General features: G+C 42.8%; 1 protein-coding gene across 1 annotated transcript in view; it reads right to left on the reverse strand.

The window, feature by feature from the left end:
* Positions 1 to 24,359, reverse strand: part of LOC115477820 (cat eye syndrome critical region protein 2-like) — a 77,294-nt gene that overhangs the window by 25,285 nt on the left and 27,650 nt on the right. Inside the window, 8 exon segments of the mRNA XM_030214912.1 lie at positions 1,457 to 2,891; positions 6,365 to 7,175; positions 8,687 to 8,815; positions 9,411 to 9,772; positions 17,471 to 17,597; positions 17,979 to 18,070; positions 18,161 to 18,204; positions 19,012 to 19,141. Of these exon segments, the coding sequence (XP_030070772.1) occupies positions 1,457 to 2,891; positions 6,365 to 7,175; positions 8,687 to 8,815; positions 9,411 to 9,772; positions 17,471 to 17,597; positions 17,979 to 18,070; positions 18,161 to 18,204; positions 19,012 to 19,141 (3,130 nt within the window).

Raw genomic sequence — 24,359 nt, forward strand, 5'->3', positions numbered from 1 at the left:
GGTAAAAGAAAAACTTTGCTAGGCCTTACTTTCGGGGTAGGCCTTATATTTTCCAAGGGCACCAAAAACCTCGGTAGGTCTTATTTTATGGGGATGCCCTATTTTCGGGGAAACACGGTAGGAGCTCTTCTGGTTGCTTGCCAGAGTAGTGCTTAGGAAGCACCTTGTTAGTTTTGTATCTAGCTTGCTAGAGCAGTGCTTAGGTAGCTTGTTAGTTTTGTGTTAGCTTGTTAGTGTAGAGCTCTGCTTGTAGCTTGATGCTTAGTAGCACCTGTGTTAGCTTTGTGTTTAGTTCCCTGCTCTGTTAGTTTAGGGCTTAGGAAGTCCCTTTCTTGAGCAGGGCTTAGGAGCTCCTGTTTAGTATAGGGCTTAGGAAGTCCTTTTGTCAGTTTACTGTTAGGAACACTCCTGCTGGTTTAGGGCTTGGGAGCACGTAGATCAGTTTAGGTTTAGGAGTACTTCTGTTTCCAGTCCTGGTCCCTGTGTCATCCGGTATCCAGTAAGTCCTGCCGGCTACTCGAACCCAGGAGCTCAACTCCTGGGGGGCTTAGTAGCTAAGTGCAGGTGAAGCTGTGTGGACCAGTCCGGTGTGCTCCAGTCCGGTGTCCTCCAGTCCGGGGGATTCCAGTCCAGTGTTCCAGTCCGTATGTTCCGGCTCGCTGGGCGGTGCCTGCAGTCCCTGCCGGTGTCGGTGTGCTTGCCCAGTGTTGGTTGGTGGGTTTTGCCTGCTGCTGTCACTCCTCGTCAGCAGCCCAAGGGCTCACGTTTGCTCCAGAGCCCGGCCCCGCGGGCTCTGAACCTGAGAACCTGACAACATCCATGTGTATTTTTGATGTAAGTTGTCATTCATATAGATTTTGTTCAGTTTTTTTTTTCACAGCTATTAGAAATACAGCCAAGACAAGTAATCTTATATGAAATATTTGGGAAGCTATCTCCAAAGTTGGTGGTTGTTAATTCATGGGATCAAAATGTTTATGAAAACGTTTGTGATGTTTGATGGAGGGAATATATTTTAAAGCACGTTATTTATGTTGTGCACTAAAATTTGAAAGGATAAATGATGGTGAGAGCTGTTATGATACACAAATAAAAAGTTAGCAATTTCATAGATTTTACACTTAGGCCTTTGGTGGCCCTATTGAACATCCTTTCCTATTCACAAATATATAATCGTTTAAAATTTATTCACGATATCACCCTTCATGCTTTATAGGGCAGGTTTTATATGACAACTATTTCAAATTAACCTGCCCGAGATTAGGTTTTTGTAATTTTGAAGAACATTAAAATAAGAGCAACACCCTCCCTTCTATCCAGTGCAGCCTCTAGCACTACCTATTACTTAAAGCCTCCCATACCCACCACAGATATGGCCAATTTTCCAATCTATTAACTCAACAGCAAAGATTGATGAAGAATAGCTTTTAGTTACTTGGATTGTGAAGACACTTACCCAACTGGTCGATAGATATCCTGGAATGAGCCCATGCTGCTCCTCTGTTCCATCATAATAGCCTGAAAGTGACCCCTGTTTTCTTCAAGACACCTATACATGGGACCTTCTTGAGCAAGACCATTCATCTGATTTGGGGGTGGATGATAAGGCTGGTGGGCAGAGGCAGGGGATGGATAAGATCTGGGATGGAAGGGATCAGCTGGATGCTGAGATGCATAAGGAGAGCCCTGCATCATTGAACTGTGGGATGGAAAACCAGTGGCATTAAAACACATGCCTGAATTCAGCATAGGAGCACCATAAATTAAGTCACTAGCTGCTAAAGCATTTTGTCTCTTAGTAGCTGCATTATGGTTATCCAGGTCAAGGAACTCTTTTGGGCTTTCTGGCCTTTCTTGTGACTCAGGCGATTTTCCCTCCAGCCCTACATCTTGTTGTTCATTTAGTGTTGCTATGGGCTTGCCATCCACTGGGCCAGGGGACACCAGAGTAGTACTTGATATTTCGCAGCCTTGTAAACTAGCTGGAGTCCCCTGACTGAGAAAAGGTGTCCTTACTATAGGTGTTGGTTGAGCAGATGGATGACCAGCAGAGGTTGGTGGAGGCTGCACAGGCCTTTGCCAGTCTGGGTAGCCCTGTGGACTTGGATAGTATGAAGGTCTCTGATAGTGGTGATATGAAGGCTGAGGTGGAGGCTGAGGCAGCGAAGATGACTGATAAGGGTATGACACAGCCTGGTGGTGATGGTATCGAGGGAAGACTCCAGGGTGAAATTTGGGGTGATTAGGTTGAAATCCCTGAGGAGGAAAATGCTGGGGATGAGATACTGCAGGAGGTTTTCTCATTCCTGGGTTGAATGTTTGCAGTCCTGGGTTAACTTGGTAATGTCCTGACTTTGGATACTCCATGCCAGGCATATACAAAGGGGGGAAATGATTCACAGTAGAGCCACCCTGGGGGCTGGAGTCTACACTGGGAGTACTTTTACTTGGTCTTGCACAGGACAAAGTAGCTTCTGGCAAGGTTTTTCCACCATTGTTATGTGGCTTCTTTGCATCCACATTCTCCTCTTCTTCACAGCCACTTGGGGAGCTTTCATTGTTAGTATCAGATGGAGATGAAGGCCCCTCATGCTCTACCACCCTTTTATCTTTCATAGAAGGTTCCGTGGAGCTGCTAAATAAGCCTTTGACTTCAGCACCCCGCTCTTTCTTGGAGTTCCTGACAGGTTGAGCTTTGTCTCTCTCTGCCCCACCCACGTTTGCTACCCAGTTCCCAGATTTCCCCTCTGGTGGTGAACACTGGTTGGCGATGTCTGTTTCAATGACTTTCAGATGAGGTAGCAGTTTTGGGTGCATTTCCTTCAGTGCAATTGGGACACACTTCAGCTCCTTCTCCACCTGTGGCAGCTGCTTAACAGGGCAAGCAGCAGCTGCATTTTTTTTTGTAACAGGAAAGAAAGAAAATTTACATTTAATAAATATTTTTCATTATACAAATGATAATATTTAGAGCTTTTTTTTTTTTTAAATATTTCATTAGATATTTCTATCACAATTGGTGCTTGTGAAAAGTCAGCAACTAGTTTTCTTCAGCATGGGTGGTGTCAGTATACCTACCAATGTGCAAGAGCCAGGGGCAGACTGATAGTGTTTATATTTATTAAAATCTTGATATACCGCCATATCTTCTAAAAGGTCATAGGCGCCCCATATAAGGGGCACCATAACCTTCCTTTTCTCCCTGTGATCACTTGTGCGCCAGCTGGGCTGCTGTATTGCAATCTGCAGTGGCAGCAGCAACAACAAAAACAAACTGGGAAGTTCCCCTCCCCACCTGCCTAACATGCTGCCTCCCCGATTTGGTGGCGGCAAAGAAAAACTTTGTGTGTGGCGATAGAGCTCTATGCGCCACTGCTGGCTCTGCCGGTCCTCCACGAATAGGACATTACATCATAAGGGGTGGGACTAGCAGAGCTGGCAGAGGTGTGCAGAGCTCTATGGCCCCGCGCACAACTTCTGTTTCACTGCCATCACTGAATCGGGGAAGCAGCGGGTCAGGCAGGTGGGGAAGGGAAGTTCCTAGTTTGTTTTTCTTGTTATGGCCCAGCGGAGGTGTCTAAGGGGCTCGTGAATGGGTGGGGAGGAAAAGGAGAGAGACAGGACAATTGTTGGGGGGGGGGGGGGGGGGGGGAGGAGAGCCAGAGCGGCAAAGGTGGATAGTGGGAGAGAAATGTGTAATGCTGGATGATGGGTGAGAGAGATGCTCATTGGATACAGGGGGTAGAGTGAGAGAGAGAGAGAGATAGAGAAGAGATCCTAGATGACTAAGAAGAGATGCAGCATGGCAGGGAGAGAGAGAGACAAAGGGTGATGTTGGGTGGCGGGGTGGGGGAGAAAGAGGATATCCTGGATGACTGGGGTAAGAGACAGAGATCCTGGATGGCTGGGGGGGGGGGGGGGGTGGGGAAATCACACACATATATATAATAAGAACATAAGAATTGCCATATTGGGACAGACAGAAGGTCCATCAAGCCCAGCATCCTCTTTCCAACAGTGGCCAATTCAGGTTACAAGTACCTAGCAAGATCCCAAAACAGTACATTTTATGCTGCTTATCCTAGAACACACACACACACACACACACACACACACACACACACACACACACACATACACACACACATACACAGGATATGCTTCATGGCTGGGGAAGATGGTGACATACACATGGCTGGTGGGGGTGGGGGGTAGAGAGGAGACACTACATGTCTTAGGGGAGTACACACACAAAGGAGATGCATGGCTGGGGGGAGGAGGGAGAGAGATATACACACAAACAGAGGAGATGCTGCATGGCTGAATGGGGACAGAGAGAGGAGATACGCTGTATGACTTGGGGAGAGGGAGACTAACACAGAGGAGATGCTACATGGCTGGGAGGAGAGAGAGGAGACACTGCATGGCTTGGGGGAGAGGGAGACATACACTGCTGTGTCAAAATGTGCCCCTACTGACACGGTATCCTAATCCTAAGGATTTAAATTTATCCTGCCACACCCCACCCTGCCCTCATCCCGCTCCACTTTAGCTTCCCCAAACATCTAAGTCACTGACCACCTATGGAGACCAAAACGGTTTACTTGAAAGTTAATAAATTAAAATTAAAAATGTATTTCTTTTTATTTGTTACATTTGTACCCCACATTTTCCCACCTATTTGCAGGCTCAATGTGGCTTACATAATACCGTAAAGGCGTTTGCCAGTCGGTTGATAACAAATACAAGGTTGTATTGTGGTCGAATGAGGTAGGTGTGTGTCAGGCACCTTGAAGGTCGAAGGGAATGAAGATTGTATATTGTCCAGTACGATCATTGGTTGAGCTGTGTTGCTGGGTGTGGGGATTTACGTTGGATCGGTGGGGTAAGCCTTTGTGAAGAGGTTGGTTTTTAGTGATTTTCTGAAGTTTAGATGGTCATGGATTATTTTTACAGCTTTTGGGAGTCTCTACTGTTGTGGGCCCTCAGGCACTGCCCTATTGTACCAATGGTCAGTCCGCCCCTGGCAGGAACCCTCTATTCTGGAGAGATCAGCTATAAAGGGCTGAAAGAGAGACTAGTTTGATCTTTACACTCATTTAATTCTGGACCTGTTTACTGAGAATGAAAAGTGTCAATTCCTAAACCACTGTGATGTGTGGGATTTTATTTTATTTTTGCTTAAAGTAACAGAAAACTGCCCACTAGAAGTAACATCTCTGCAACACACCCAGAGTGCCACCTCCACCAGATGGGCGATCTGAACCCACACTCCCCCCACATCACAGCATGCAGCACTACAACCTAAGCTGCACAGCCAGCTCCAGCTGGTAATTACTTCAAAATATCTCTAGCTTGAGCTGGATCTGAACCTGTCATGCAGAGGTGAAAGGCTCCATTTTACTTTGCCAACATAGAAGCTTTTGCTAACAGTATGAATACTGTTGCATAATTTATTTTACTGGTATAAGATTTGCTTCAAGGATTTGTTCCATAGTATTTGAATCTCTGAGCAATTATGCGCTACCCTTGAGAAGCCATGCTGGACTCTGATAAACCTATCAGCTAAATGCACCATGCATGCTTCCTGTCAAGTGATTCTTATGTTACATAATACTCTATTTTCTTTCTGTCTTCATTTGGCAGCCCACACGGCTTCCAGTCCTTCACTGCATGGAACTCGTACTAAGGTTCTCATGGTAACGTGGAGGACTACCCTACGTAGAAAATGATTTACAGCAGGAGTTCTCATCCTTTTTGCTTCTAAGGCTGTCCTCCCTACTGTAAACCTTTCCTGAAGCTCCCTTTCCCAATAGTACCACAAACACCAATATATCTCTATATATTAATTAATTATACGATTAAGCATCTGTTATTTATTTCATTTTTCAGTAGCTTTATCAGGTTTGGCAAACTGCCTGAAGCTTTCTCACAGACCTCCTGGTGGCTATGAATTCTTGGTTAAGAATCCTCTATTTAACAATTATTCCGTCTTCTGGTTCTCTTTGTCAGCATCTATCCATTTTTTAAAAATTCTAGTGTTAAGTGCTTGGTGCTCAGTAACTTGCTAGGTTAACATAAAGCATGTTTAGCAGCTCACTGCAAAACAAAGAGAAAGTCAGAGGAACAAGAACTACAAAACAATTGTCATAAACCAGCTTTACATATTTCAAAAGTGGCTTAAAATTGGTGCTGTTGCTCCCTAGTTTACAATACAGTTTTCAACATGGAACCTCCATAATCGCAGTCAGAATATGTGTATTATGACCTGGACATTAGGCTGCCAGGATGTTTGCCATATTGTACTGGTGGCATGATTATCACTTCACCCTGCATTAATTTATACTTTTAATTAAAAAAATACCTTGATCATTGTCCATTTCTTTCATTCCATTGCCAGTATCTTGTATGTTCCTGAAATCTGTGCCATTTTCCATGGCTTGCTCTGCAGGCTGTGCATTCACAGAAGCCACATGAGCCAGCTGCGGGAAGGGTCCCGGCAAATGTGGTGGAGGTGGTTGGCGGGGATGGTAAGGCATACCCGGTGGGCAGACACGTGAGGACAGTTGCTGCATAGCAATCATCTCAGGACTGTCCAGCATGGACTCTTCCTGTCCCCTCAATGACTGGGTGCTCATAAAGGAAGGATGTGCCATTCTGTGAGAAGTGGGTTTTGCACGTGATTGGAGGTACTCTGGAGGGGGAGCTGAATGAGGTAGAAAACTTGGTTGGTCGGTCCACTGGTTAGGAGGCATTGGAGGTCTTATCATCCTGGGGTCCATGATAGTTTTAAAGGAACGAGGCTGAAGCCCAGGACCAGGAGCTATTAGACTTTTTTCTGATGGTCCCATTAAAGTTGTGTCTATATTTCCTGGGCCCCCGTTCCACACAGGGGGAGTAGCCCTATTCATATATTTGTAGGGTCTGTACATCTGATTAGCTTGTACCTCAGAGTTCTCTGGGACAAGGGGTCTCACTGGAGGACCATCATGCTGTGAAGGAACAAAGCCCTGTGGGAACTGTGCTGGTGGATATATGCCACCCTCTGGTGTGGGGCCACACATCAACCTAGGTGGCACAGGGCCCGGACTTGGCCCTAATGAAGTCATGTGTGCTGGCCCTGTATATGTTGGCTTCTCTTCTGGTTTAGTAACTTGTTGCTCTCTACCTGGAGGCTGTGGAAGGGAGAAAAGAAATTACTATTACAGTACAGTATTTGTCTTTTTTTTTTTTTAATGCTTCCAAGGTATGTTATGTTTAAAAAGAAATTATGCAAAAGGAATCCATGTTTAACCATCTGGAAGCAAAAACAACAAGAAGGGATGGAAATTCACCATAATTAGCTTGCTCAAAGAAAATGGAAAAGAGTTCAAAAATCGAAAACATCTAGTTAGTATTTTTAAGAGAATGAACCCTCCCCAAAAAATCCCCATTGCTTTCCTATGGGAAGTAGTTAGAATATGTGGAATGTTGGTGGCCCTACATTTCAAAAGCTTTCCCACAGTAGTGGGAAACAGACTGAGAAAAATAAAAACGAAATTAGCTGAAACACCTCTCAAATTATATCCTACCTACTGTACATGAACTTAATTCACCTTGAGCTACAACTGTAAATGGCAAGAGCCAAATCCAATCCAATAAATAATTGGTCATGCAGTCTATACCCCTCATCCAAAAAGACATTCAAGATTTATCAAACCAGATCTCCTGAATGTCAGCACTGCCAGTGAACCAGCAGGTTGTCCCTATGAATGGAAGTCAAGTGAATAGTAATACCGTCTTTATATGGTCAAAAAAGCTTCAAAGCAACTGCATAACATCCATTAATCATATGAACTTAATCAGTACTTTTTAAAGTGTTATTTACCATCTTAGGCCCTCAAAAGAAGAAATTCCAGAAAGCAACTTGAATGTGTGTTTTTTTTAATTGTTATTTTTTAATTATTATAGAAACAAGTGCAATTCTAAACCACACATAAAATTATAACAAATATATCAACATTCCCAACACCTACACCTTCATCTGTATCCCAATACACTATGACAGGGGTCCTGTATTCTTATGGACACTATCAATATACACAAAATCTTACTAAACCTAACCCTACCTCCCAGCCCCTCCACCCTCCCCTTTCACTTACAAAAAATTTGTACTCAAGCACCATCATATATATGCCAATAGGACAAGAATAGTTCCAGCAGTACTTTCAAAGTCAGAAACATGATGGCAGATAAGGGCCAAATGGCCAATTCAGTCTGCCCATCCTTAAAAGCCACAATCTTCCCTTTCCCTGAGAGATCCCATGTGCCAGTCCCATGCTTTCTTAAAATTCAGACATAGTCCAACCACGGGGGGCTGGGGGGGAGGGGGTGTCATAGGTAGTAATGTTATTCTGCTCCGTTCTAGCGCAAATTAAGCCCTGAGAGTCTCTTACCCCTCTACAGATTCCCAAACGTAGCTGAGGATAAATGGCACTTGTGGCCATAATCTGCTGATCATCTATCTTTTCTAAGACCAAATCAAATGTCAGTAACTTTACAAAGCACCCTGAGGGATAACGTTATGATTTGGTCAAAGAATGGTAAATTTACAATCCCTTTGCATAAAAGTGCAAAAAGCCCCAGAGCATGACTAAACAGCCAACCCCCCCACCCCCCCAATTACCTTCACATTATTTCTCTTTACCTGCATTGCAAAGTGCTGGTGCTGCTGAACTGGATCTCCTAGTTGAGATTCTGGCACTCTTGGTGAGCTGTAGAGATGAGCTGCATCAGAGCCTCTCGGGGCCATAAACATTCCAGGGACTGCCGGCCGCTGAATACCCAGAGTAGGGATAGGGAGAGAAAGAAGGGAAGGAGTGAACAGTGGTCGGTTTAGTATGATGAACAGGCTTAAGCAACTGAAAGCTGATGATATACTATCTGCAAAATCTGCAATTTGATAATCCTTCTTGGTTTGAAAGATGGTGACCTCTACTCTATTTTCAAAACCTTAGAAATCCAAACCTGGAAGTATTGTCATGTTTCCTATAGTCAAACCATTATCCCTAACTTTGAAGCTTTGAAGAAACATAAAAAAAGTTGGTGACAATACCTTCATGTTTTCTTTCTTTCGAGAGAATTTTCTATTTAGTAGCCAATAATAATGACTTTTGCTTTCATGACCATTACCAGTTTACGCATTTTGGCACATTTTCAAGTTAACCAAAATTAAAAAAACAAACAAAACAAACCCTAAAAAAAATTCTCAAATAGATGTTAAGATAAAAAATACTGTTGATATGAGAATATGAGGTACAGAGAGGCAACAGAGAGTACTGAACACATCAATGGATAACCTAGTAATGCAATGGCAAGAGAATTGGAATTAAACAAGTTTTTTCCAGTGTTAATTGCTTATAAATCCATACCATTCGAGCTGGGCAAGGTGCTTGGTTAGGCATTCCACGATAATGCAGTGAAGGGAACCTTGGCCTATTAGAAAGTCCCATTCCTCGGGGATGCCACCGTGTCCCATCCCTTGTATCCTCCTTGGAAGGCATCCTGTGTGACTTTCCATTCTCAGGGGGCTGTTTTCTATACCCTTCATCTCTAGACCTGCTCCAGCCTCCAGTGTTGGAACGTCCTGGACGGCTTTTCCTTTTCTCCTTTTTCTCTTTTTCATCTACTCTGATCCAGAACTCCTCGTCTGTGTCACCATCATCTCCTGGGAAATGCTTCAGCATGGCTTTGTGGAAGCATCTTTCCAAGTTGTGTGCCATCTTGGTGTATTCTGTATTCCCCCCCAAAATAACAACAACAACAACAATAATAGATGACCTCAAAAACAAGAGCTCACAATATCCAATTCTTAATCTGGCATTTCAATAATTTGAAAAAGACTTTACTTCTCAAACCTTTTGAGAATATAGGTCATGGCTTTTTCAGGGGGCAGGGAGTCTGGCAGTTTCCTCTGGGCTTCCAGCTCTATTACAACTAACCTCTATTGAGATCTCGTGCCATGAGCCTTTTTCACATCAACTTTTTTTTTTTTTTTGGGGGGGGGGGGGGGGGGTGGGTATTTACTCCATTTCACTGCCCCCTTCAACTCACTTTAGCCACTGAAGTGACAACTGGAGGTCAGACATCTGGGCTCATGCCACTAAATGCTGCTGTTGCAAGAGGGATGAATCCCTCCCTCCAAGGGCCGTGAATACTGCCTCCAGAGCATTCCCACCCTCAGCAAGTCCAGAGAACAGAAAACCAGCCCTTTCATTGCTTCCCCCCAATACATAAACCAGCAACAGAATCAACAGTAAGCAATTGTACATGACAAATATGTTAAGAGGTATGCTAATATGTTAATTGTTTAGTACTGACAACAAATGCCACTCTTTAGTATCCCAATAAAAGGGTAGGAGGAAAACTATCTATGAAAAGAAACTGATGGAATAATTAAAAAGTGGCTTGGGAATTTAATGTCATCTTCACACTATAAAACCATGAACACACTACTCAAACTACTGGATTTCAGACATGCTGATCTGGTAAAATGGGAGAATACCTGAAGGAGCTGATGGCATGGATGGGCACAAGAGAGGTGAAGTGCAGTGAGGGAAAGGGAAAGGGACTTGATATACTGCCTTTCTGTGATTTTTTGAAACTACATTCAAAGTGGTTTACACAGTATACAGGTACTTATTTGTACCTAGAGCAAAGGAGGGTTAAGTGACTTGCCCAGAGTCACAAGGAGCTGCAGTGGGAATCGAACCCAGTTCCCCAGATCACAGTCTGCTGCATTAACCACTAGGCTACTCATTCCTGTGACCCAAGCTGAAAGGTGCTAAAAATAAGGTAACATATCTTTATACAAAGAAAGTAAACAAAAACAAGAGAAACAGGAAGCTTATATGGTTCTCCAAACAAATGATTGAAAAAATAAGGGCAAAAGAGGCTGCGTTCAAGAAATACAGAAGAGCGAAGCAAGAGGAAAAGATTAATGGATTAAACTCAAAGAAGCAAAGAGGGAAATACAGCTAGTGAAAGCACAGGTGGAAGAAAAAATGTCTAAAGATGTAAAGACAGGCGACAAGACCTTTTTCAGATATATTGGGGAAAGGAGAAAAGCTAGGAATAGAATTGTAAGACTGAAAGATGCTGAGAATAGCTACGTGGAGAGAGTGATAAGGATAAAGCGAACATGCTAAACAAATATGTCTCTTTGGTGTTCACAGAAGAAAATTCTGGAGAAGAACCACAGTTGGCTGTCAGGGGAATATCTGAGAATGGAGTGGATAATGCACCATTCACTGAAGAAAGCGTCTACATAAGAATAGCCATACTGGGTCAGACCCTCAGGGGGAGGAATGCTGGCTTCGGCCTAACCCCTGGTAAGCCTTTCCTCAGCTGAGAGGTGCCCAGCTCTACCACCGGCTGCCTTTCAGGTGCTGTGGAGGACTTGCAGCTCATCTGCATATCCTTACAGCCTTCTCCGGGGTGACACCCAAGTCCACTCCGATCCACTCAGGGCCTCCGCTCTAGGTGCCCAGCGCTCCCACCAGGTGCTGTGGAGGACTTGCAGCCCTTCTGCATTTCCTCACAGCTGTATCCGGGGTGATTCCAGTTCCACCCCGATCTTCCCAGGGCCCTCGCTCCAAGTGCACAGAGTTTCCAGGTGCTTTTTGGCTAGGATCAGGCTACCCTCAGGGGGAGGAATGCTGGCTTCGGCCTAACCCCTGGTAAGCCTTTCCTCAGCTGAGAGGTGCCCAGCTCTACCACCGGCTGCCCTTCAGGTGCTGTGGAGGACTTGCAGCTCATCTGCATATCCTTACAGCCTTCTCCGGGTGACACCCAGGTCCACTCCGATCCACTCAGGGCCTCCGCTCTAGGTGCCGCGCGGGGCATTTTTCTCTTTACATCTAATCTTCTTACCAGTTGCTAAAGTACCTCAGACATTTATGGCCCCTATTCACATTCTCTTCCTAGCCCTGTCCCTTCCTAATCTTTTCCCTCACCCCCTACCTCTCTCTGCTACAGGAACTCACTTGCCCATCCATCGACTTCATCACTTCACCTTCTCTCCTACCCTCTTCCCCCCTCTTGGCTTTTAATCTCCGCCTCTTTCTTCCGTCCATTTTGCCTTCCCCATTCCACCTAAATACCTCTCGCCTTCGACGCCTTCGTGGCCACACCTCTCCTACTCTCCTCCGTTCTCTTTTACTCCTTCTCTTACTCTCAGCCAGTGACATCAATCCTAATCCTGGCCCCCCTCACCAACTATTATCCCAACTCTACAGATCTCACCGCAACCTCATCTCTATTTCTCTACTCCCCTCCTCTTCTCTGCCCTTCTCTTGCGCCCTATGGAATGCCCGCTCTATCTGTAACAAACTCGCCTATATCCAGGACCTCTTTATCTCGCGTCACCTCCATCTGCTCGCCATAACAGAAACCTGGCTCTGCCCTGATGACTCTGCTTCAGTCGCAGCCCTGTGCCATGGTGGTTATCTATTTTCACATACTCCTCGCCCTGCTGGCCTTGGGGGCGGTGTTGGACTACTTCTTTCTCCCTCCTCCAGATTTCAACCCCTTCCTTCCACCTCAATCTCACTGTTTTTCCTCCTTTGAAGTCCACTCTATCCGCCTTTTCTCTCCTCTGCCTCTTCGAATAGCGGTCATTTATCGTCCCCCTAATAAGTCCCTTTCATCCTTTCTCAGTGACTTTGACGCCTGGCTTGCCTTCTTCCATGATCCTTCCTCCCCCTCTCTCATCCTTGGTGACTTTAATATTCCTGCTAATGATCCTTCCAACTCTTATATTTCCAAGTTACTCGCTTTAACGTCCTCCTTTAATCTCCAACTATGCTCCACCTCCCCCACTCATCAAAATGGTCACTGTCTTGATCTCATCTTCTCCTCCAACTGTTCACCATCTAGTTTCCTTGCCTCTGATCTTCCCTCCTCTGATCACCATCTTATAACTTTCACATTTAAATCTCCTCCCTCCCAGTCCCGTCCTATCTTATCTAATTTATCTAGGAATCTTCCCGATATTGACCCTTCATTTCTATCCTCCCATCTTTCAAACCTCCTCTCTACTGTGGCACCACCCACGTCTGTCAACGAGGCTGTTTCTTCCTACAACAATACTCTATCCTCTGCCTTAGACACTCTTGCACCTTTGATGACCCGCCCTGTAAGGCGTACAAAACCCCAAACTTGGCTGACTTCTAATATCCGCTACCTACGTTCCTGTACCCGCTCCACCGAACGCCTCTGGCGGAAATCTCGGGCCCTTGCTGATTTCTTACACTTTAAGTTCATGTTGACTTCCTTCCAATCTGCTCTTTTACGTGCCAAACAGGATTATTATTATATCCAACTGACGAACTCTCTTGGCTCTAATCCTCGACTTCTCTTCACCACATTGAACTCTCTCCTCAAGGTGCCCCCTCCGCCAACTCCCCCTTCATTATCTCCTCAGACCCTTGCTGAATTCTTTCACAACAAGGTTCAAAAGATAAACCTTGCTTTCTCTACTTCACCACCTCTCCCTCCACTAGTCCGTTCCCCTCTCTCTCCTTCCCCTCATTCCCTTTCCTCCTTTCCTGAAGTTACTATTGAGGAAACTACACTTCTCCTTTCTTCCTCAAAATGTACCACCTGTTCCTCTGATCCCATTCCCACCCACCTTCTTAATGCCATCTCTCCTGCTCTTATTCCTTTTATCTGTCACATTCTCAACCTCTCACTTTCCACTGCGACTGTTCCTGCTGCCTTTAAACATGCTGTGGTCACACCTCTCCTTAAGAAGCCTTCACTCGACCCTACTTGTCCCTCTAATTACCGACCCATCTCCCTCCTTCCTTTTCTCTCCAAATTACTTGAGCGTGCTGTTCACCGCCGCTGCCTTGATTTTCTCTCCTCACATGCTATTCTTGACCCACTACAATCTGGTTTTCGCCCTCTCCACTCAACCGAAACTGCACTTACTAAAGTCTCCAATGACCTATTACTGGCTAAATCCAGAGGTCAATATTCCATCCTCATTCTTCTTGATCTTTCCGCTGCTTTTGACACTGTAGATCACAGCATACTTCTCGATACCCTGTCCTCACTTGGATTCCAGGGCTCTGTCCTTTCCTGGTTCTCTTCCTACCTCTCCCTCTGCACCTTTAGTGTTCACTGGTGGATCCTCTTCTACTTCTATCCCTCTGCCTGTCGGCGTACCTCAGGGTTCTGTTCTTGGTCCCCTCCTCTTTTCTATCTACACTTCTTCCCTTGGTTCATTAATCTCATCCCATGGCTTTTCCTACCATCTCTATGCTGATGACTCCCAAATCTACCTTTCTACCCCTGATATCTCACCTTGCATCCAAACCAAAGTTTCAGTGTGCTTGTCTGACATTGCTGTCTGGATGTCTCAACGCCACCTGAAATTAAATATGACCAAAACCGAGCTTCTCATTTTCCCCCCCAAACCCACCTCCCATCTCCCCCCGTTTTCTATTTCTGTTGATGGCTCTCTCATTCTCCCTGTTTCCTCAGCTCGAAACCTTGGGGTCATCTCTGACTCTTCTCTCTCCTTCTCTACTCATATCCAGCAGATTGCCAAGCCCTGTCGTTTCTTTCTTTACAACATCCGTAAAATCCGCCCCTTTCTTTCCGAGCACTCTACCAAAACCCTCATCCACACCCTTGTCACCTCTCGTTTAGACTACTGCAATCTGCTTCTTGCTGGCCTCCCACTTAGTTACCTCTCCCCCCTCCAGTCGGTTCAAAACTCTGCTGCCCGTCTCGTCTTCTGCCAGGGCCGCTTTACTCATACTACCCCTCTCCTCAAGACCCTTCACTGGCTCCCTATCCGTTTTCGCATCCTGTTCAAACTTCTTCTACTAACCTATAAATGTACTCACTCTGCTGCTCCCCAGTATCTCTCCACAATCGTCCTTCCCTACACCCCTTCCCGTGCACTCCGCTCCATGGATAAATCCTTCTTATCTGTTCCCTTCTCCACTACTGCCAACTCCAGACTTCGCGCCTTCTGTCTCGCTGCACCCTACGCCTGGAATAAACTTCCTGAGCCCCTACGTTTTGCCCCATCCTTGGCCACCTTTAAATCTAGACTGAAAGCCCACCTCTTTAACATTGCTTTTGACTCGTAACCACTTGTAACCACTCGCCTCCACCTACCCTCCTCTCTTCCTTTCCGTTCACATTAATTGATTTGATTTGCTTACTTTATTTATTTATTTATTTTTGTCTATTAGATTGTAAGCTCTTTGAGCAGGGACTGTCTTTCTTCTATGTTTATGCAGCGCTGCATACGCCTTGTAGCGCTATAGAAATGCTAAATAGTAGTAGTAGTAGTCACAGGTACCTGGCAGAAACCCAATTTGCAGCAACATTCCATGCTACCAATCCCAGGGCAAGCAGTTGCTTCCCCATGTCTGTCTCAATAGTAGACTATGTGACCTTTTCCTCCAGAAATTTGTCCAAACCTTTTTTTAAACCCAGATACACTAACCGCTCTTACCACATCCTCCAGCAAAGAGTTCCAGAGCTTAACTATTCGTTGAGTGAAAAAATATTTCCTCCTATATGTTTTTAAAGTATTTCCATGTAACTTCCTCAAGTGTCCCCAGTCTTTATACTTTTGGAATGAGTAAAAAAATTGATTTACTTCAACTCGTTCTATACCACTCAAGATTTTGTAGACCACAATAGTATCTCCCCTCAGGCGTCTCTTCTACAAGCTGAAGAACCCTAACTTCTTTAGCCTTTCCTCATATGAGAGGAGTTCCATCCCCATCATTTTGGTCACTCTTCTTTATATTTAAATCATGTTTATTAACCAGAAACAGTTCCATTACAGAGACCTTGTTATAACTTTTTCCAGAGTTCAATAAGGATGACGGATCCACTTAACCATTCTCCTCCCTAACAAAACCAACTGTTCGGTCGTTCTTCTTTATAAACAGATTGAAAATCTGAAAGTGGACAAAGCTACAGGGGCCAGATGGGATCTCAGGAAACTGAGGGAGCTCAGAGAAATCCTGGTGGAACCTCTTAAGGGTTTATTTAATAGATCTTTAGAGACAGGAGAGGTTCTATGAGATTGGCGACAATCCAATGTGGTCCCTCTTCACAAAAGTGGGGACAGAAAAAAGAAGTTGGAAACGACAGGCCGGTAAAGCCTCACATCAGTGGTAGGAAAAATAATAGAGTTGCTGCTGAAGGAAAACATAGTTAGAATCCAGCGGGTTGCAGGATCTGAGGCAACATGGCTTTACCAAAGGAAAATCGTGCCAAATGAATTGTATTGTAAAATAGTGAACATGCTGAGCACCATTCGCTATTTTTCAATACTATTTTAAAAAACAGAATTTTTGATCTTTTAGTAGTTAGAAGGTATTTACATTTAGTTAATAGTTAAAATTTAATGCCAAGAAGTGCAGAGCGATGCACTTGGGGTGCAGAAATCCAAAAGAGATGTACCAGATAGGAGGAGAAAGATTGATAAGCACAGCTCAGGAGAGGGACCTTGGGGTGATGGTGTTTAAGAATCTCAAAGTGAGAAAACAATGCGACAAGGCGGTGGCCACAGCCAGAGGATGCTATGCTGCATAGAGAAGGGTATAAACCAGTAGAAGAAAGGTGGTTGATGCCACTGTGCAAGTTGTTAGCGAGGCCCCATTTGGAGTATTGTGTTCAGTTTTGGAGGCTCTAACTTGTTAAGGACATAAAAAGATGAAGCAATTCAGAGAAAAGTGACAAAAATGGTATGGGGTTTGAATCATACAATATGTATGAGGAGAGATTTGAGGACCTGAACATGTACAGCCTTGAGGAAAGCAGAGATAGGGGTGATATATGATACAGACATTCAAATATTTGAAAGGTATTAACCTATAAACAAACCTTTTCCAGAGATGGGAAGATGGTAAAACTAGAGGACATGAACTGAGGTTACAGGGGGGCCGACTCAGGAATAATGTCAGGAAGCACTTTTTCACGGAGAGGGTGGTACATACCTGGAATTCCCTCCCGTGGGAGGTGGTGGAGATGAAAATGGTAACGGAATTAAAAAATAAATGGGATAAACACAAAGGAATCCTGTACAGAAGGCATGTAACCAAACAAGCTTAGTGGTGATTAGATGGCAACACCAGTAACTGAGAAGCAAGGCCAGCGCAGGGCAGACTTCTACAGTCTGTGCCACGGACAAATCAAGATCAAGAAAAAAAAAAAAAAAAAAAATATATATATATATATATATATATATATATCACATCATAGCTTATGAGTTTATCTTGAGGGGCAGACTGGATAGGCTGTACAAGTCTTTAATCTGCCATCATCTACTATGTTACTATGTTTTTAAACATAAGCAGCACACAGCCTGGGATGGTCATCACTTGTTCTTGACTTCTACAAGCGTCCATGGTTTTCTGAAGTGAGAACTCCCCAGATAATTGACCATTCTCCTTACCACTGTTCTCCCCGTTGTACTTGAGGCAGTTCCGGAACATGGTCTTCATGTCACCCACAAACTCTTCTTTTGAGATATACTGGCCTCCGTTGAGCTTCTTCTCCATGCCAGAGATATCCATGGGGTTCTACAAAAGGTCCTAGTGTCAATGAAGAGCTAGAGAGTACGTTGACAAATTTTAAACCCAGTAATGAAGAAACTAGGGAATCTTCTAAGCATGTTCTTTCTATGTCAGCCAGGCCTCCAGCAAATACTTGCCAGGGGCATATCAATACATGCCCGAATGGCAGTGCCCTGCCCATTCCCATGCCAGCAACAGCAAAGCTCTTTGAGGAACAGCTCTACCATCAGTTGTCAGGATGTATCAGTGTGAGATTTCTCACAGCACTATACCAACGGTAGGCATGACTGCTAGTTCTAAGGCAACTTTCTGGCTCTCTCTGCTTTTGCTGTCTCCCCACAAACTCTGTTACTGGGCAAGAGGAAGGACATAATTAAAACAGTCTACCTTAATGATTTCATAGTAATTTGGAGCATAGGATTCATCTACAGGTTCCAAGAAGGGCCATGAATCCTTATGAGCTTTCACAGCATCTAAAACTATACAGGTAAAAGAGGAAAAGTTACATATACCAGGGTTAAATGCAGGTAAAAACTGAAAGACAAAATCTGAAAATTAAACCAACACACCTTTGTACATTGCAGTATATTCATCATCCAGTTCAAAGTTAAACCTAGGAATAAAGCAAAAAGTTATCTAACATAACCTCCTTTTTTTTTTTTGCTTAGAAAATATAACAGTTCAGTCTGATCCACCTTTGCATATCTCTTTACCAGTCTCCTCTGCAGTTACCAAGATATGTGGTAAACTCTAGAGGTTACAGACAATGCCAATGCTAGGTCTCTGCTATATATGATACAACACACACTACTGGTGGGAAGTTCATCAAATCCACAATCACGGAAACCTGTAACTACTACAGAAGCACCAGGTACTGTTCTATGAGCTCCTCAATTACATGACATGAATAACAGGACCCATTTAAAGCCAGGGGTGGAGGAGTAGCCTAATGGTTAGTGCAATGACCTAGGAACCAGAGGAACAGGGTTCTATTCCCTTCTGACTCTGGGCAAGTCACTTAACCCTCCATTGCCTCAGGTACAAACTAAGTACCTGTATATCAATATGTAAACTGCTCTGATTGATTGTAACCTTCAGATTGCTGGTTTCTGGTATTTGCCTGGTCCTATTAAAATAATCCTTGCTCAGATCTTCATTACGTCAAGCTGTTTTACCAACAAATTCTTTTAAAAAGTTTATCTTTTTTCCTACAGATCTTCCTTGTGGACACTTATATGGAATGAAATGTTTGAACTACCCTTCCAGATGGATAAAAGGATTACTTCTTTGTGTTAAGCTCTTCACTTCTTACTTTCCTCCTTCCACTACCCCCTAAGATTTATGTGATTGCTGAAGAAACAGTCCATGGACACACATGAAGACACTAAAATGCATTAAAGAATATTCTTTGTATACTCACAGGTCCCTGGTCTTCCTTTCCTCCCTGATAGGAGAGTTAAGGTCCAGATGGAACAGTTCTGGGGGCAGCTCCTTGCCCTGGGACAACAGCCAGGCCCGTTCCTCCCTCAGCTTCCTCCTCTTGGCCCTTTCTGGACAAATTTAAGACGAACAAAAAGGCATGTGTTAAAATGACAGCAGATAAAGGAGGCCATTTTAGAAGCATCTACACATGGAAATAGCAGCATTTACACATGTATTATCTTCAGGATTTTTCAAGGAGGTATGGTATGGGCATAGTTTGGGCAGGGTATATATGTATATTCCTATCTTAGAATGGGAATACACAAATTCAAACAATTTTTATTGTTGGACTTTACTCCAGCTCAGATACAGACACAGATTTTTTTTTAAAAGCGCTTGTTTTGAGCAGGGCATTAATTCTTCTTAATCTGTATTTTTTTTTTTTAATTTCCCCTTCCAAATTAAAAAGAAAAGCGGTGTCACAAGTTAATTTGCACCACTTACAAAGAAAAGTTGCATCTTACCTGATAACTTTCTTTCCTTTAGTCCTATCAGACCAGTCCAGACCAATGGGTCATGTCCGTCTACCAGCGAATGGAGACGGAGAATGAAAATAGTTCGCAAGTGATTTGCCACTTAAGGGTATCATGCAGCATAAAATGTTCAGTATTTCTGTTTCCCAAGCAGATGGATGACGGGCTAACTTGCCTGCTACTGACCTAGTTTCTATTGAACTTTAATTACACTTTTGGGGTTTTGTGCTCCTGAGCCAGTTTTATGCTGATGCTACTCTTTTTGTGCATGTGTATATTTGCAAAATGGTTATACAAAATGCCAGCTTTTAAAACACAGGGGGAACTGAGCTTTGCCCATCTGGGCATCCTATGTAAATGGACCTTAAAGTTTGCAAGGACCATTCTCTATGCCAGTGGTTTTCCAAACCTGGTCCTGGAGGCACCCCAGCCAATAAGGTTTACAGGATATCCACAATGAATATTCATGAGAGAAATTTACATGCAGTGGAGGCAGTACATGCACATCTCTCTCATGGATATTCATTGTGGATATCAAGAAAACCTGACTGGCTGGGGTGCCTACAGGACCAGGTTTGGGAATCACTGCTCCATGCCAATGTATTTTCTTAGTGCAACATCAAAAGTAGTAAGAAAAGAAATGCAAAGCAATATGTATATGAACACTACAAAAAAAAAATATCTTATGATGTAAAACATGTAAATTGGTCTATGTCTGGTCCTACCAGCCCTACATGATGTTCTTTTGGGGAGAAGAGAGTAGGGATAAAATGGGACTTTGGCCCTGAACTACCACGGTAGTATTTCTTAGAAGAAACACTGGGCTACAGCAGCCTGTATGCAGAGATATTTGGGACAGACGGTACAATCCCCCCTCACACCTCAACATGAAGTGGAGACCCTGCTAGGCTGAATTGCTCTGGATCTCCACATCCCTCCTCAAGGCACATTCTCAGTCCATAATGCAGATAACAGATTGAGGTGTTCCAGGAGTAAGATGTTTTTGGTCTCATGATACAGAAATTCCAATTTTACAAATTAACTTATGAGAAGGAAATCCACTAATGTTTGGTAGTTTTGAAAGTGGATAAAAAGGCTGACAATTCTCTCTCTTTTTTTTTTTTTTTTAATTCCCCTAATTATAGGTTAGAGCCATATGTTTAATGGAAAATATTATTTTGGTTTCGACAACACTCGTTTTTAGAGAAGCACATGCTGTTTACCTCTGTAATGAATCCTCACACACATCACATTGGTCCCTTATCCCCTGATGCAGCCCACAGAATGAAACTTGGCCTTGTTGGGCTTTTTTTTTAAACTAATTCTAGTGTTGTAGTTACTCTAACAAACCTCTGACCTCTTTATGGGCAAAAATATAGACACACAGAGAAATTTAATACTTAAGAGATTTTTTTTGGGCATAACTATTACTACTATCATTTCTGTAGTGGTACTAGAATTATGCAGTGTTGAGAAAACAGAAAAGAAATCCACTAAACAATTACAATAAGCACATTTACATTTTTACACTGCTCATATATGTGTGGCTAGTATTTGCAAATATTTTGAAACTTGACTTGCACTTGGGAGACAAAGGAAAAACTTATTCTTAAGTGGCAAATTTCCTTCCTTAAGTCCCTCTAGATTGGGCTTACGCTGTCCTGCCAGCAGGTGGAGACAGAAAACTACTGAGTTGCAATGTCATCGCTTTTGAACCCTTTGCAACCCCCTGGCCAGTCAGCATTTATTATAACAATGCAAAAGAACAAAGGCAATTAAAAGGAATAAAGTCCTCTAGGAATTAAATGAACTGCTCAAAAGAAAACCATTAATGAAGGATAAAGCGTCACAGAATAAAGATCCAACAAGAATAATGAACATTTTTCAGGACACAGAATACAAATGGATGCTAAGAAACATGGGTGCGTTCAAGACTGGACTGGCGAGACTTGAGGAAAAAAAATTAGCAGGTAAGAACTAATGTACTTTTCCTTATCATCCCACCACACCAGTCCAGATGCTTGGGAAGTACCAAAGCAGTACTGAGTGAGGGTGGGACACTGAAATCCCTGCTGCTAATACTTTGGCCCCAAGGGCAGTATCATTTTGAGCTGGAACACCCAATCTGTACCGAAAAATAGATTTACAGGTCGTTGTTTTGAAAATTTTATGAGGAGGAATTAAGAAGTTCTTTGCCCAAGAAGCAGATTGACCTCTTGTAGAATGAGCTTTCAAAACCTGAATTGGATGAATTAGAAAAGGCACAGAGAAGGGTGACGAAAATGATAAAGGGGATGGGGCGAGTTCTCTATGAAGCTAAAGTAGCTAGGGCTCTTCAGCTTGGAGAAAAGACAGCTGAGGGGAGATATGATAGAAGTCTATAAAATAATGAGTGGAGAGGAGTGGAATGGGTTGACGTGAATCACTTGTTTACCATTTCCAAAAATACTAGGACTAGGGGGCATGCAATGAAGCTACAAAGTAGTAAATTTAAAACGAACCAGAGAAAAGATTTCTTTATTCAACGTGTAATTAAACTCTGGAATACATTATCAGAGAATGTGGTAAAAGCAGTTAGCTTAGCGGGGTTTTAAAAAAAGGTTTGGATAGCTTCCTAAAAGAAAAGTCCATAAGCCATTATTAACATGGACTTGGGGAAAATCCACTGCTTATTTCTAGGATAAGCAGCATAAAATGTATTGTACTGTTTTTGGATCTTGCCAGGTACTGTAACCTGGATTGGCCCCTGTTGGAAACAGGATGCTGGGCTTGATGGACCTTCAGTCTGTCCCAGTATGGCAATACTTATGTTCTTATATTTATGTTATATTATATTACACCGGGACTTCTATATCTCTACAGTTCAGGAAGAATCACATTCAAAGAGAATAGATCAAAATATCCAAGAATTATAATACAAGCAAAATAAAACAAAAAGAAAAGCAAATAAAAATAAAAACAGGTCATAAGCAATACAGTCGTATCAAAGTCTGAAGATACAAAGTCACATGATGGAACAATAAAGCTTTTAGCTTTTTTCTGAATGCTAGTTAAGATAGCAAAGTTCTCAATGATAAGAGAGAGAGTTGCACAATATGGCCATCTGATAATGTAATGAAGAAAAATATTTAATTGATTTTAAATTTAAGGGTATTTGAAAAATGTAAAAGAAATTGTTTTAGTGTAACCAGTGTACTGCAGTTGCAGATGATTGTGTCCTATTCACTACTGAAATCTGATGACCCCTGGAGGCTTTATTGCTAAAATATGGCCAAGTTGGGTCTTTCAACAAAAATATCAGAATTGAATTATTGGTTGTTCCTCTATCCTGGACCATCTTTACTGTCTTTGTATTGTTTTTTTTCTCCAATATCCTCAGTCACACAGAGTTGTGTCAGTAGTGTTCAGATTGGCTTTAGTGAGAGCTAACTGATGCAGAAATAAGTCAATGTATTGGCTCTTAGCTGTTTGAGATTTGCCATGATAGAAGTGTGGTCAGTATGAATTAATCTGATGATTCAAAAGTTGGAAAATAAGCGTGTGGCTCAAGTCATTGACGGTACTCAGAGCTTAGAAGAAAAAAAAAAGGTTTCTGGACTTGTTTCCAGCGAGGTTTGAGACTTTATTTACTGCTAAGCTCTCCTGGTGGAGTAGGAACCAAGTCTATCTTCTACATTACATTAAGGTCTTGTAGCCCGCTACAATCAACAAGTTCTAAGTGGTAACATTAAGAAAATGAGCATACTCCAGACAGTTGCACAAAATGATCACAATCTTAGAGCGGAAAAAAAATAACATCCATGAGTTAAGAAAGATATTTTCTGAAAAGGAAAGTCATTTTAATAATTTTTGAAACTCTAAATAGTGTTTTGTTTGCCTAAAAGAAGAAGGAAGGGAATTCCAACTAGAGGCTGCCTGGTAAGTTAATGAAGACTGTAAAAAACGTAGAACCTTTACTTTACAAACAGTACGAAATCCTAACATAAAAACATTTCTAGTAATTCTGCCATGATTCTTATTAAGAAAAACAAAATGATCAATTAAATAGCCGGGAAGTCTCCATGAAAAGCTTTGAAAGTTAAAACTAAAACCTTAAACTGTAATCTGGCCTCCACTGGCAACCAATGCAATTGTAACATAAAAGGGGAAATAGAATCATATTTACTTGCCGAAAAAATAGCCCTAACTGTGGAATTTTGCACTCTCTGCAACTTCGTTTTTAAAAATTTTGTACAACCAATATAGATAGAATTACAATAATCCAATAATGACAATATTGAAGACTGCACCACTAAAGAAAAGATTACTGGTTCAAAACATTTATGGATAACCTGTAACGTTTTGAGTAAGTAGTAAAATTTACTAACCACCTTATTAACCTGTGTATTAAAAGAAAGTTGATTGTTTAATTCCACACCCAATACTGTCGAAACTATATCAAGATGAGCATACTCAGTCGCTGACCACCTGTAAGCAGATTGACAGAAATAGATTGCCTGGAGTAAAAGGTATTAACACTGTAATGTCAACTGCATATATGTAAAACTGCAACTGAAGTGAGTCCAGATAATTTGCTAAGGGTTGCATAAGGATGTTAAACAACGAGGGTGAAAGGGAAGACCCGTGAGGAACAACACAACAGCACCCCATGAGTTAGAGAATCCACCCTGCATTTTCACCTTATATGATCTAGTTAAAAATTCTTGAAACCAAGAAAAAACAAGACCTTGGATCCCTAATGAGTCAAGGAGAGAAAGCAAGATATCGTGATCCACCAGGTCAAACAAGTCAAATTGCCCAGATGTAACCAAAG

Source organism: Microcaecilia unicolor, chromosome 9 (assembly GCF_901765095.1).
Source record: "Microcaecilia unicolor chromosome 9, aMicUni1.1, whole genome shotgun sequence".
Taxonomy (NCBI): domain Eukaryota; kingdom Metazoa; phylum Chordata; class Amphibia; order Gymnophiona; family Siphonopidae; genus Microcaecilia; species Microcaecilia unicolor.